At 43.5% G+C, this 15,135-nt stretch overlaps 1 protein-coding gene across 11 annotated transcripts in view; it reads right to left on the reverse strand.

Moving 5' to 3' along the window:
- Window positions 1–4,351: 4,351 nt before the first annotated feature.
- AK4 (adenylate kinase 4) overlaps window positions 4,352–15,135 on the reverse strand; it is a 67,650-nt gene continuing 56,866 nt past the window's right edge. For all 11 annotated transcript variants that reach the window (XM_048220268.2, XM_026497902.4, XM_044383772.3 and 8 more), the window contains 3 exons: window positions 14,627–14,799; window positions 11,464–11,582; window positions 4,352–10,106 (listed from right to left, as the gene is read on the reverse strand). In XM_048220268.2, coding sequence (XP_048076225.1) covers window positions 9,992–10,106; window positions 11,464–11,582; window positions 14,627–14,799 — 407 coding nt within the window. In that variant the 3' untranslated portion in view covers window positions 4,352–9,991. The remainder of the gene's footprint in view (window positions 10,107–11,463; window positions 11,583–14,626; window positions 14,800–15,135) is intronic.

A 15,135-nucleotide genomic window follows, 5' to 3' on the forward strand; every position in this document is an offset into this window, starting at 1 on the left:
ATGTTTTGTTGAATCTTTTCTTCTTTGTGTACCTTGTAGTCTAGTCTTAATTTGGGGGGGGGGAGGTCATTGTCTTTTCCTTCACTCTTCTGTGTTCAGGCAATTCTTATTTCACAAGTTTTTGTTTGGTGCCCACTTTCTTCTGCATTTGTGAATTTCCTTTTTTTTTTTTTTTTTTTTAAGATTTTACTTATTTATTTGACACAGAGAGAGAGTACGTGACCACAAACAGGGGGAGTGGTAGGCAGAGGGAGAGGGAGAAGCAGGGTGCCTGTGGAGCAGGGAGCCCTATGTGGGACTCGATCCCAGGACCCCAGGATCATGACCTGAGCCGAAGGCAGACGCTTAACTGACTGAGGCACCCAGGTGCCCCTGCATTTGTGAATTTCTGATTTGTGGTGTTTTTTTCCCATGTTATCGTCTAACCATATTTGACTCATATTGGTGAGTTGTGATACAGTTTCTTCTGCCTCAAGTTTGGGTCTTGAGTATTTTCATCAACTGAAGAATTTTGATTTTAACTTATTCCTTTTAAAAGTAACTTTGTGTGGATGTTGTTTGCCTTTTCATTTTTAGACTTCAGATTTTCCTGCATCAGGCGTTTCCACAGAAGGGGTTGAAGGATTTGAGTGGCTTACGAGTGTTCTTAGTTCAGGAGTGCCCTCTTCAGTTGCTACAGTGAAATGCAATTTCTTTAATGAGCATCTTTTGGGGGTGGGGGAGGAGTGTTAAGAACGAGTTTAGTATGTCGGCTTTCTTGAAACTCTTATTTCTGTAGAACCCTGAATTTCCACCAACTTCTTTATTCTTCCCTCTTCAGCACCAGATCTCTAAGAGGTGCCTCCTCCTTTCAAGTTCCTTTTTTGTCTCCCAGAAGCTGTGCCCTCTCAATACTTTTCCCAAATATTTCCTGCCTACCTCTCCACTTCCAGATGGGTTCCACAGCCGGGGCTACTGATTTCAGATAAGTATTTTCCCACTCAAATGAAATAGGAGTTTGCAGTCTTCTATTTCCTGGCTATGTGGCAGATTTAATTGTGTTGTGTGGTGAGTTAATTGTGATTTAATTTGCTGTCCTTGGTCTCTGTGGTTTTTGTAAGATGTGTAGAAAGATTAAAGTTTAGACATCTGCCATTTATATCCAAAGAGTTTAGCTATCTAACCTCAATTGATAAATGCCAACGTTTATAGTTTTTTAGGTGAGACTTTTATATGAGCACATTAGATAATTGGGCTAGGGGTTTTTTTTGGCTTCAAATGGGAGAAATGCAACGAAGTTTTTATACAGGTAACACATAGAAGCTGGTTCATTCAAGCAACTTTAGCCTGCACCTCCTTCTTTCTGACGCTGTCACACTGATAAAAGGTTTCCATAGTGTGGTGGGTGCATATGATCAGTGTCCAGGGTTGTTGGTATGTCTGGTGGCCAATATGTCCAGAGTAGTCTGATATGGTTAGTGCACCCAGGATGGTTGGTGTTTATGACACAGCGGATCAAGAGTGGTCAGTGTTTGTGGGCTATTCCTGTGACAAGAGTGGCTGATCTGTCCTGATTTAAGAGATGGACCATTCATTTTCGTATCACTGATTTTTCCTTGTCGGGAAATCTTTTTCTTTTCTTAGGGCGCATGGCTCTGAGATGGCGGAATGCAAAGTGTCAGCTCCTGATAGACTATGAGATCTATTTTTCCATGGGAGGCCTTCTAGGCTTGTTAAAGGGAGTGGCCATAGGATTCTGGCTAGGAGAAAAGCTGGCTGCTGGTGACTCAACACAGCTCAAGTCCTAGTGCCTCCAAGTGGCAGGGCTCTCCAACCCAGCTCCTGGAATTCCTGCCCGAAGCCAAATGTGCCTTGGTTGCAGATCCCTTCACTGTGGTCCCTCACTGTCTTTGGGCAGTGCAAGTCAGAATGAGGAAGAACAGCTGAATAATTGTAAGTAAAGTGGAGTTGGAAGTCTTCATCCTACCCCTTACTGGGTGAGTGGTCTTGAGCAAATAACTTCATTTCTCTGAACCTCAGCTTCATTATACAATGCGTGGCCTATTGCCTGGCACCACAGAGCAAACCCTCAACAAATTTTAGCACCTTCTATTACATAAGCATATATATACACATATATGATTCTATTACACACATGTATTATATGTATACATACACACACACATACACATTTGATTACTGGATGCTTACATATTCACTGGCTGAAAAGAATAAGGGAAAAATCACATTCAGTGGAACTCTAGGGGTATAAAAACTCAAGTGATTCATTGGAATAGGTGTCCTCTGACAAAGCAGAATTCTGTAAATCTACACAATTTGTTAATCAGGGGTAGAAAATCCTCACCTTCACACTCTTTTGCCTTTACATATCGTACCTCCTTACTTCATAGTCAGCTCTCCAACCACTAAGATCATCATTCCTAACCTCCTATGTCTCTCTCTCTAAACCAGAAGTCCCAAATTGACTTAATTTTTTAATTGTAAATATTTTTTTTGTTTGTGGAATATACTTTTTAAATTGTAAACAATTAAAAGATTTCACATGAAAGCATCGTTTCTGGCTTTTCTTAACAAACTGAATGATTGGGCAGCGTTGGGTCAGCAAGCCCAAGGTGGTGACAATAGGTCAGAGCTGAGCAGCAGCAGACTCCCCTTTGAGAAAAAGCAGTGCACTGCAGTCTTCACGGCTCTGCCACTCCCCACTGCCTTATACTCCCCTCCATTCCCCTAGGTAGGCCCAACCCCTCCCCTGGAGACATTTAACTCTTTACTCCTGTTATAATCTAGCTTCCCTTTTTGTTGAGCTCTACCGCATCTTAGTTCAGACCTGTAGTGTAATTTTATCATGTAAATGTGATGAGTCACTTTCTGGCATAGTCTACTGACTACTGCAAACAAAGTTAAGACCAGGTCAGTACAACTTCCCAATACGACTCAATCTTATCTTTATCTCCCCAGTGCTGCCTCATACCTTTCTGGCCTCCACTTGGCATAGGGGCTCATCCTTCTGCCCACATACCATTCCCTCAGCTTGGGTTTCCTCTCTCCTGCATCATTCAGCTCAAATATTAGCTCTTGGTCTAGTTGGCCAGCCAGGAAAGTCACTACCTCTGTATTCTCTCAATTATAATCCAGTGATTAATTCCAACACTTAATGTGTAGTTATCTAAATGTATTTCATCTCCTCCAGGAGACTGAGGAAGTCAAGGGGAAAAACTGGGTCTTACTCATCTTTGCATCCCCAGAGCCTAATAGTGCTTGATAAGAGAATCAAAGGTATAACTAGATGACATGATGTACTAGCCTTAGGCCCATTTTCTGTCAATCAGCTTGGACTAAGTTATGCTGTTATGGTGTACCAAACTCCACCCAAATCCCAGCGGATGATAAAAACAAAGGTTTATTTTTCATGCACACTACTAATCCATCATGGATTAATTCTGCTCCACATCCATTGTAGGATTCCAGTTGAAAGAGCCCTAGGAGGCTGACAGTCTCACTGAAGAGGGAAAGACTGGACTGTGCTTCGGCTCCTAAGGCTTCTGCTCAGAAGCGGCACACTTCAGCTTTGCTCACATTCCATCGGCTAAAGCAAACAGTATGGCCAAGCATTAAAGCCAATGGGGCAGAAATGTACAATTCTCCTAAAGGGTGAATGGCTTTAATTAATACAAGCTACCACACTGCCATCATATCCAGCGCACCTTCCAGGAGGATGGAAGCCTGTGGAACACGTTCCTCAGGCTATGTCAGGCGGTTTTTGAACCCAGCTAATGGGAAGCCTCTGCAGGACACAGGAGAATGTGAGGTGGGGAGAAGCCAGGGCGTCCTCCACACCCCCTCCCCCAACTGCAGGGTGGATTCTGCAGAGGCTCTATTTCCTCCATGACTCCAGCTTCCACTAGCCAGGCCTGCTGACTTTTCTGTTTCTGCTCAGTGGCTCTGGACACTATGACCTTGGACTCTCACACTCTGGTCTCCTGATCTGCAAAAACAGGGGGAGTTATCGACGGACACCATTCAGTCATTTCAAGAACAAAACTAAAGGATGTTTATGAAAGTACGTAAAGAATCAAGTGCTAGACAAATAAGGTGCCTGAGTGTATACAAAATGAGGCAACACGGTGTTGCAGAAAAGAAAACAAGACTGGGGATCATAACGCTTACATTCATGATCTTGCTCTGCCACCAACTGTCACCTCAGCCAGGCCATAGTGTTCTCTGTTCTCCTCATCTGCAAACTGGAGATAACACTGTTGATAATGAAGTGGTTGCCGGATGGCATAAATGAGAAGATCTATGAAGATCAAGTGTAAAAAGCTATACAAGTGTTAAAGTAATTCACTAGTTATAAGCAGAAAAAAAACCTTTATTTCTATCAAATTAAAAAGTAGGAATCAATCTTCAAGCAAGATAATCAAAATAGTCAATAACACAATTAACAGTGAGGAGCGTATGTACAGATTAGACTACAGGTCTAGATACTTTGAATTAAGCACAGACACCCAAATCAAGAGGGCTGACAACTTTCGCACTGAGGAGAAGCAATGACTCATCGTAAACACACAACTTCTGGGAAACTGGAGCTGACTTTTCACAGGACAGTAAACCGAAGCAACAAATTGTCATTGGCTTGGAGAACAGATTTGAGCTCGAGAGGAGTCACAGTGAAACGCCATTGTAATGCAACAATTTCCCCAGAGATCTGTTCATCTCAAAAACAGGAATATATAAAAATCAGTAGTACAAATTCTCATAAAACTAGAAAAGCCCTCTGAGCCCTAACACCTTGAAGCTTACATCAACACTGAGGTTTTTTCTCCCCTTTACTCTTCTCTAAATTAAACACAAAACAGTTTGTTTTTATTTAGTACATTTCTGACTTTACAGCCAAAGCTTCAAAACAAAGAAAGGTTTTATGAAATGGAATGAGACACACCAACCCCAGGGAGAATCTCAAGGTGCACTGCTCCTTGGCAAAGTTTTAAACAGGAAACCTTTTATTTCCAGAATGATGCTGTTTCCTGGAATAGCCTAATGATTACCAGGAAGGAATGCATACCCACACCATCCAAGGGTTCTCATCCTTTGGGAGGGGTTTACCATCTCTCCATCTCCCTCTCTCCCTACCTCCCCCACCCCCCCAAACAGACCCACACATACACACACACACTGATCAAATTGGGGGGATTCCCTGAAGCACACAGATAATGGCATTTATTTTGGCAAGATTTGTGCAATTTGTTAAAAGAAAGCTAAGGTATGGCATGTATGAACAACTGTAATTAGAGTATGTTTCAACAGATGCAGGAAGCAGATTTTTCTTCATGGTTGAAATACGGCTTCATGGTTTCCCGACATCTGGGTCTTGCACATTTTTCATCTAGAAACCAGACTGGATCAGTTATAGGTGGAAAGGAATGATAACTTATGACCAAACCACACTCCCGTTTAAAAAAAAAAAAAAGTGTCCATTGCTAGGTTCTTCTTTTGAGACACTAAATAAGACAAGGAAGTTACTAAAAATGCAGGGGAATTGAAAAGAAAGCAATTCATACTAAGAACACGACTTGGCCTTCCAAATTGCATCTCTGGCAAAATTCACTGCGGCAAGAAAAGATACTGTCTTTTAAATAAAAGGTAATAAATGAAATTCATCAGGTAGATATGAACGTCTCCCGAGATCCTGCAACCCAGCAGAGTGCGGGTGAGATGCATGCCCTCTGCATATACAGTGTGCAACTACCACCAGGACCCACTGAGTGCCCTTCTTGCCTCAGCACCAGGGTGCCAAAAGCAAAGACTCCAGGTACAAATAACACTGTTTTACCTATTAATGAGAATGGAGAGCTCAAAGGAGAAAAAGGTACACAGAAGGCCCTTTTGAATTTCCGGATTCATCCCTACAGGTACTTGAAAACGCAACTTTAAACAGGATGACTTCCATTTTCACACAAAGAGGCAGGGTAACTGAAATATCTGTTATGTACAGTTAAGTGTCGAGGATTTAATTAGACAATGCATACAATGTGCTTAGCATGAAGTACCAGTCGACAGTAATTACTAAGAATGCCTATGTCTTCACACATCTGGACATCTGTGGTCTGTATGACTTAAACCAGACCTCCAGCAGAGGCTGGTAAGCTGTTCACTTAAACAGCTGAAGTCAAATACTGAAATCAGTGGACAGTGAACTGAATTTTATAAAAGTCCTATTTATGATCGCGCACAGGGACCCTTCTATCTCCAACTAGCTTGTCTCAACTACATTTTAAGTGGTGGGAGAAGCCACGACAGTACCTCTTTCCCAGAATCCCCCTCAGCCATGGCTCTTCTTTTTCCTTCCCTACCAAAGAGAGGGTAGAGCCTGGGTAAAGCTGGAGCTCATGTGAGCGTGGCTGCTGGAGGGTGGCAGGGAGGGCCCCTGGGGAAGCCAGGAAGCCACTCTCCCCTGGTTACCGTCAGAATCGTGCACGCCGAGCAGAGCCACCACAGCAGACCGGCAGGCAAAGGTGTGATCTGGCATTCAGCATCAGGTCGACGTGGAATGTGATACAGGGAAGATGGTACAAAAATCGAGGGTTCCCCTATGTCAGGGGCTCGATCACCTTCTGCTGACCTGCCAGCACTTCAGGAAGGATCAGTTTATTATGAGGGCCTTATTTGGGGGTGAGAGTGAGGGAGTGATTTGTTCTGGTATCAGGGAAGAAAATGAGGAGCGTCGGCAGCGCTCCCAGCAGCCCAGGTCTACAGTGAGCATGACAGCTGGGGGTGGCTCAAGGGTAAAGGTCCCTTCTGGGTTACAACACCACAGACACCAAAAGGGTAGGCGAGGAACATGAACCTGACTCCTCCACAGATTAGCCTGGACCCAAGCCCAGCCTACTTCAACAGCCGTTCATTTTATAAACAAGTAGTTATAACAGATCAGGGGCTCAGACCTTCCTCTAGCAGCTCCCCTTGCTTCAGCAAAGGGGAAAAAAAGGAACAGTCCCATACAGAGCTGAATGTCACTTTTGTTACTTTTGATGTGAGGCCACTTGGAAATACTAGCAAAATCAAGCAGGTTTAACACCCTGGGTTGGCTGGGATAGGCTACAGTAAACATCCAGGAGCCAACTCGGGCTGCAGAGTCAGGGACGCCTGCGTGTGAGTCCCGGCTGCCCTGGTTCTCGGCAAGCCCCTGCGCAAGATGCTTCACATCTCTGACCCCCGCCTTCTTTGTTTATGAACATGGCATCACACCTACCTCAAAGGATGCTTGAAAGATGAAATGAGATGTTTGCAAAGGTCCTAAACTGCATCTATCACCCAAAAGGCCGTCAATGAATGGTACTTACTTTACGTCTGCCTTTAGTGTTAAGAGAATATTGCACACGGCAACGTTTCCAAGTTCTAAGTAAGTGCGCAGCCTGTTCAGATAAGGGACAGCAAAATGAATTCACAGCTGACTAGAATCACAGGATATGAGGCCAGGTAGGAATCTTACCGACACCCAAACTACTTTCCTTACATAACTCTGAAGGAACCGTATGTGCGGCAGTAAAAGGAAAAACAAGAAAAGATGTCCCTTTCACTTTTGTCAAAATATTTGCAAGAGATTTTTTACAAAATTACTGGAGGAAAAACTAGAGAGGCTTGTTGAAGAAAATCAGAAATAGACTTTTTAGGCCACTAAGCATGAAATCAGGATCACCTTTCAAAGACCACGGAAAAGGTGTTTATCTTTTTTTGGTCTCACCAAGCACGGGACCCTCGCTTGCTGGGCTGCCTCAGAAACAGCAAATGCCACTGAGACACCGAGAGGCTCCAACGCTGACTAGAACTGTCTATTCTGCTGGAAGAGAGGAGGGAAGGATGGAGGACTAGAGCATGGCATCGGGGACCACCCACTGCCCATACCTCTCTGGAAAACTCCAAAGGGAGTCTGTTAAACAAAAGGGAACTAAAGGAAGAGCTGTGAAGATCTGTCTGCCTCTCGAAGGGCACACACTTACTTTCCTTACTTGGACAATCCACGTTAACACCCTTAACTCTCTACTCTTCCTAATCTGTGGAAATGGTCTCCATGGCAGTACTAGTCTAAACTGTGCCATTTTCCTCATTTCAGACTTGTTTTCTCTATACCTGGTTCCCAAGGGTAACCGAGCCTTACCCACACGTCTTTTCACCCCGATCCCACCACCTGGCATGCACACACAGCTCTTCTGAAGCACTCAGAAGTCTGTATCACGCACTGCTGTTTCACAGACCTGAACTGGGCGTTTCCATTGCATAAACCTAAAAAGTAACACAGTGAGGTGATTCAGAGAATGAGGAGACCAGTCTATGTTTCCACTAAGAGAGTCCAAGAACATTCACATGAAGGAACAGAGGGAGAGGAACTGGCAAGAGTGGGGCAGTATTTGTAAGGAAGATGCAATCATTACCATACAGAACACGCGTGCCAGGGAACTGACTGGAGATTGGCTGGGACATCTTCAGAAAATAAATTAACACGTTGCAACACAAGTGGCATGCTGAAAAAGGCTCCCCCCCCCTTCTCCAGTATGAAGAGTTAGACAGACGTCACTCCCAGGAATAGCAAAGGACCTTCTTTAGGGACAATCACGATGCATGAAGAGGGGTATTATTTTTAAGGCAACAGGAATAAATTTCATTGTCCTTCCCAGAGGAGATCAAAAATGACATTAGGTGGCCACCAAGTCTGGAAACCAGGAAAATCTTTTAATAAATGGTTTATTGATATTACATTACAAAGAATGACAAAATTGTATTGTCTATATTTCTAGACTTAGTGGCCACCCCACAGAAAGCATCTTTGGAATAGAAAAAAAGTTTTAAGAATCTGTTTTCCCATAATCATAAAGCTGCCAGACAGCCTGGGCACAACAAGTGCAACATTTTCCTCAACCCACAGGCTCCATTCCCTTTACCAACTATTTATAATATGCTTGGGTCACTCACAGGAGAACAACACTGTCAGCATCAACATTTAGCAGCATTTCAAAATACATTTTTTTGTCTTGAATAAAAAGCTAAACTATTCTTTTAGTGCAGTACTTTCATATGGCTGTATGACTGCTATACACAAGATATGATCCTTTAACATTTTATGTAGGTATCTCCCATTTTTTTGAAGACTCCCAAAGACTTTGAGGATTTTATTTTTTCACAAAAGAAAAGGGCAGTGTCAACCCACGAGAGTCAGCCCAGCAGCCCAGCAGCATTAAGGAGACCCTCTGCAGAGCTCAGTTCCCAGTGCAGGAAGCGAATGGACACCCTCCCCTTGCTCTCAGCTCTTAGAAAGGGATCTGAGAGGGATCAAAGCAGTAACTATCTGTATTACTTCATAGCCTACGGCAGGGAGAAAACAGATGTAAAAAAATACAGTCTAATAAAAATAGTAGAAGCCAAATCCGTTCATTCCAGGATGTCTGCAAAGGAGAGATTCTATGGAGCATGGATGCAGAAAAACAGAAAAAATAAATTGTGGACAGTTACTCAAGCCCAGGGAAGCAACCACAAAGAGCAACTGGCTTCATTGCATGGTCACCAGGAAGGGCACATACCAGAGAACTTGGGACAAGGCCTCCTGGTGCTGTGGTTCAACAGCCTTCGGGGGACGGAGGGAACCCGAGGCCAACACCATCATGTGTGAAAAGGCTACTACGGCAAAAACAGGACGGTCAGAAATCAGCTAGAGTTTAGGTTAGACGCCGCTGGAAGTGCAGCCGGTACTTGCTTTCTCGTGAAGGGCTTGAGACGTGCACAGGCATCTTAGACGTGTGTAGGTGACCCTTCTCGTGAAAGACAGAGAGGAGCCTCTTCAGGGATGCTTTCTACTCATTCGTTTTCATTTCGGTTCACCACTTAAACTAGAAAAGATGCTGCAAGCTATCCCCACTAGCTTCTAACTTGGACACGGCACCCAAATACTACACATACAACTGAATGAACAACATTTTCCTGGTTCTTCCACTGGGCGGGCTCAGTATGCTTCTTTGGACTGAATAGGCGTGATCTTGTTCGAGAAAAGCGTGTAAACATAGGGCCAGATTTTGTTAGTCTCCGTCCCAGAAAACTGGTGAAGCACTCCTCGGCTCCTGAAAAACAAAATCCAACACGCGAAGGCATTTTAGGCTTCCTTTTAACATGCTACGAGGGCAGGTGAAGATCCTGGGTATAAAGCAAGCACGGCTTACGGCCTATCACACACACTAACTGCCCAAGCAGCCCCTCCAATCTATCAACACCCGCACTGGGCGTACCTACGTAAGACCACAGCTTTTACAATTCCGGCATGCTTGCCGTGATGCCACCTCTTCTTCTCCTATTTAAAACGTATCAAAGAGGGGCGCCTGGGTGGCTCGGTTGGTTAAGCGTCTGCCTTTGGCTCAGGTCATGATCCAGGGTCCTGGGATCAAGCCCCGCATTGGGCTCCCTGCTCAGCGAGGAGCCTGCTTCTCCCTCTCTCTGTGCTGCTCCCTCTGCTTATGCTGTCTCAAATAAAAATCTTTAAAAAAATAAAACATATCAAAGAATAACACTATCTGGACAATCCCAAATCTGCCTCAGTATATACTTTCAAAAAACAAATCACTGACACACTTTGGTACTGTAAAAACCCTTATAACTTATGACAGATCATGAAACACAGAATGTATCATGACGACATGATCAGGAACTTCGGATCTCAAGGCTTGCTAAGTTATTTGGGAGCTATAAGGTCAGAAACTGATTCCAGCAGTGGCTGTAGACAGCTGTCCTGAATGCAGTTTGCAAATGGGTCTTGTCCAGTGTGCATACTGTTAAGAACGTTATTTGTTGCCAACATAAAAACTGTGATTCTTCCCCCCCCACACAGCCAGCCAGATATCTGCTTCTCTTGAAAAACAGGGGTTACTGGCCACTTTGGGCCCGACTGTCCCTGGGGGGATAACTGGCTGGAGAAGCACAGGAGCTGTCCCTCCACTGCCCAGATGAACACATCCCCTCCAGGTGTGACACTCATGCCCAGTACCTGCCTGGACCCCGCAGCCATGTGAGTTTGCCATCTGCAGCTTACAGTTTTCGCTTTTTTTGGTTAAATTCCCTCTACACCTATCTAAGCAAGAGGTCCCTTCTAATCTTCTATCCAAATGAGACATTTCTGGAGTGTCAAAATATAAACCATTATTTCAGCTCCTTGAAAAGAAAGATGAAAATGATCCTAGACATAATTTTACAACCAGAAAGAGATGATCGGGTTTCGGTCCTTGTATTACAAGAATTTCAACGTAAAAGAACTGAACCGTATCTCCCACGTAACAGCCCCAGCATTTCACCTGACTCCCAGGGAGGTCCTGGGCCTTGAGGGTTTGTCTAGCTTAAAGAAACCCCACCTCAGCCCAGTGTCCTTCCCGCTGGGCACCACACAGTGCTAACTGACCGTCTGCCATGAAAATGTTGACGCACACTCACTTGTATAATTCAATGACGGGCTTTGCCACATCCTTGTACTGTCTTAGCCTGGCAGCCACGGCTTCGGGTTTATCATCCTCCTGCTGGACTAATGGTTCACCCGTGATGTCATCAAACCCCTACAAATACCAGAGAAACCAGTGAATAGGGCCAACACCTGGGCCATTCCAAAGATTAAAAACTTTCCTGTGCAAAATCCGTGTATTCACCTTGGACTCCCATCGCATGATGAATTAGGCCTGAGTGACAATGGTAACAGTGAAAGTAAATGAAAAAGAAATAACACTCTTTAACAGTCATGTTAACCTTATTTCGTGAGAGCCGACATGGAATCTTTATTAACTTCTCAGACCTTTCCATACATGTTTCAGTGCTATTGAGAAATGATACTTTCAATTTACAGTTTAGAACTCCATGCTGCCTCCCCCAAAAACAACCTACCTCTAGACAATGTCACTCTGGCCCGCTAAACATTTTTAAAACTGCCTTGCTTTCTGAAGTTTGAATAGTTAATATGGAAAATAAAATGTCTAGGGGCGCCTGAGTGGCTCAGTCGGTCAAGCATCAGACTCCTGATTTCGGCTCAGGTCATGGTCTTAGGGTCCTGAGATCAAGCCCCAGGTCACTGTCTGTGCTGGACAGGGAGTCTGCTTGAGATCCTCTCTCTCCCTCTGCCCCTCCCCCCGCTTGCATGTTTTCTCTCTTTCTCTAAAATAAACAAAATCTTTTTAAAAAAAAGAAAAGAGAAAGAAAGAAAAGAAAATGTCTCAAAGAACCAACTGGTTTACTTAGGAGGACACTGATCTAGGAGAAGGTACCTCAGTCCTGCCTCTGCTAGCCTGCACATTCTTTCCTGAGATTAATCTTACTCAGGTTATTTTATTAGATCGTATGACTTACTTAAAGGTAGATTAAAATAGGCGTGGATTATATACCTATGACAATCAGAACAAACATTCTGAGAACTAAAAAAACCCGCAATTTAGAAAACCTGATTTTTTTAACCTGCTTGGGAAACATACCTACTTACAAATAGCAACATGGACACAGGAGGATCTTGCGTCCCATGTCCACAGCTATTACCCACCAGGGGAGATAGTCGCAAGGAGTAAATCTGTCAAAAGGCAGGCTACAGCAGAACCAAAAGGCTCAGGCAATTCAACTGGATAATCGGAAACCAGCTATAAATCTGAAACACACTAAAATTCCATTACAGCTCAGGGCCTTGGGTACATAATCTGCACTTATGATTTATTGGTAAGCCCCATAATCATCACATGTGTATTCCATGGTTGTTACCCTGACACAACAGGTGAGATGGGGGTGGGAGAGGGCTGTACATCACCTTTACTCGCGTCTTTCTTTTACTTAGAGCTGCACCACTCAGAAGTCATTTCCAGGACCTCAGAGCACCAGGAAATACAACAACTGCTTCTACAAAGAGCAGAATGATGCCAGGGTGACAGCATCCCTCCTTCGGGGAGAGCCTGGCCACAGTGGCACTCTCGCTGCTGTCTCTGGAGGCAGCACTGTAACTGTGGGTGTTCTTTTAGGATACCCAGTCTTTGGAAGGCAGTTGAGTGTTAAAGGTTCTCAAACTTTATGAGAATCTTTGCTTCAGCAGGTCTGGGCACAGCTGAAATGTGAAGTGTCTGTGTTGAACTTTAGTGCATATTCAGAAACCTCTTTTCCTCTCCATCCGTTTTTTTCCCCTATACCAGCTTCTTGAGAGGGAAAGGAGGAAGGGACCTAATAAAGGAATTCCAGAAGTATTTATTACATTTGAAAAAGGAGACTTCAACAGGTGACTACGGCTTTGCCCAAGTGAAAAAGACTCACTGGAACTTTACCGAATCTATGGCACTCAGGAGCTGGAAAGGCATCCTTACCCTCTTGAAATTGGTTTTCTGTAGTCATCATTGACTCTGTCTACAGTCAGATCTACCTACTCCATGCACATTAATCAGTAAGATGCAACTGTCACCCCTTCCACATTCGGATGATTACAAGTAATTCTATCTAACACCCAATAACTGGAGATAAGAATCACATTGAACTAGGGGCGCCTGGGTGGCTCAGTCGTTAAGCGTCTGCCTTCGGCTCAGGGCGTGATCCCCGCGTTCTGGGATCGAGCCCCACCATCAGGCTCCTCCGCTGGAAGCCTGCTTCTTCCTCTCCCACTCCCCCTGCTTGTGTTCCCTCTCTCGCTGGCTGTCTCTATCTTCTGTCAAATGAATAAATAAATCTTAAAAAAAAAAAAAAAAAGAATCACATTGAACTAATTCCTGTCTTTACCAGAAAGAACAATAATTCTTTAAATGAATTTGTTAATTCAAAAATGTTCTTTAAACATATACCTTTACATATGTTTACTTCATGTAGACACATGTTATTTTTGGACCTGTTTATTCCTCTAGTCCTCCCAGTCCCTTTACACCGGCACTGCCTTCACTCCCATGACCCCACCCACTGTGACCCCAGGTCTTTATTCAGTCCCAGCCCTAACCAGTTAGTTATCCCTGCTCTTAGGAAGCTGGAGAGCACATATACACACAAACAGATAATATGTAAAGGAGGAGGGTCACTGTTTTACAAAAATGGAATCATTGTGCTATTTGCTTTTGATATTCAACAATACCTAGAGGAAATACTGCTTCAGGCCAAAGGGGATAGCACGAAGTCATTCTTTCTACTGAGTACATAATATTGCTCTAGCTCATTTAGTCATCCCCTGTAAATGAACACTCGTTTGTTTTCGGATTTTGTTTTGTTTTTCTCTAAAATCAACACTGAAATAAGCATCATCGGGTACATGACCTTACCTGCTAGTGCTTTCATTTCCGTAACTTATACTCCCAGTGGTGGGTTGAATAAAATACACATATTTAAAAATGTTAATGTACATTGCTATGTTGCTTTTTAAAAACACTATTAATACTTTATATGCCTAATAAAGATGAGAGTACCATTTTTTCCAGATCCCCACCAGCAACAGATAAACTTTAATTTGCATTCCTTGACCACCAGTGAATTCCAAATACCTTTGGCCATGTAGATTTGCTCTTTTTTAAATAGTCTATTCATATCCTTCCAACACTTTACAACTGAATGTTTAGCCTCTTTCTTGGAATCAGCCTGTAAAAATGCTTCGGTATATTCTTACATGTACATGAGGTGGGTTGAAGTCCAGGTTATATACTCTTCCACTAGGAGGGTGAATCCAACGTCGGCTGAGACGATCTTTGAGTGTTTCAAATGGGATATTCAAAGTGATCACTAGATCCAGCTCACAGATTTTGTCCAGGGCTTCAGCTTGAACTAATGTCCTAGGAAAACCTAAATGCCAAAAACAAAACATATCAAATGCAAGCACTTTCCAGTTCCCACAAGTCAATGAAATATTTTCAATCGACAGAATAATCAAATCTATACATCTACTACCCAGAAAGCAGCTTTTATCAGGAATTTATGCCTACCTCCAAAAATTTATAATTAGAAGAAAATAGGCTACTTTATAACCCAGCTTTAACATCTAGGATACTCAAAGATTAAGGAGTCATATAACCCAAGCAGAGCATGCGCTCAACTAAAAATCACTAGACTAGTCCTCGCTTTGCTCTTAACTACTCAGGCAACCTTAGGCAAGCTATACCACCCTCATTTCCTCTTCTG

This window comes from Ursus arctos, unplaced genomic scaffold (genome assembly GCF_023065955.2).
Source record: "Ursus arctos isolate Adak ecotype North America unplaced genomic scaffold, UrsArc2.0 scaffold_12, whole genome shotgun sequence".
Lineage (NCBI taxonomy): Eukaryota > Metazoa > Chordata > Mammalia > Carnivora > Ursidae > Ursus > Ursus arctos.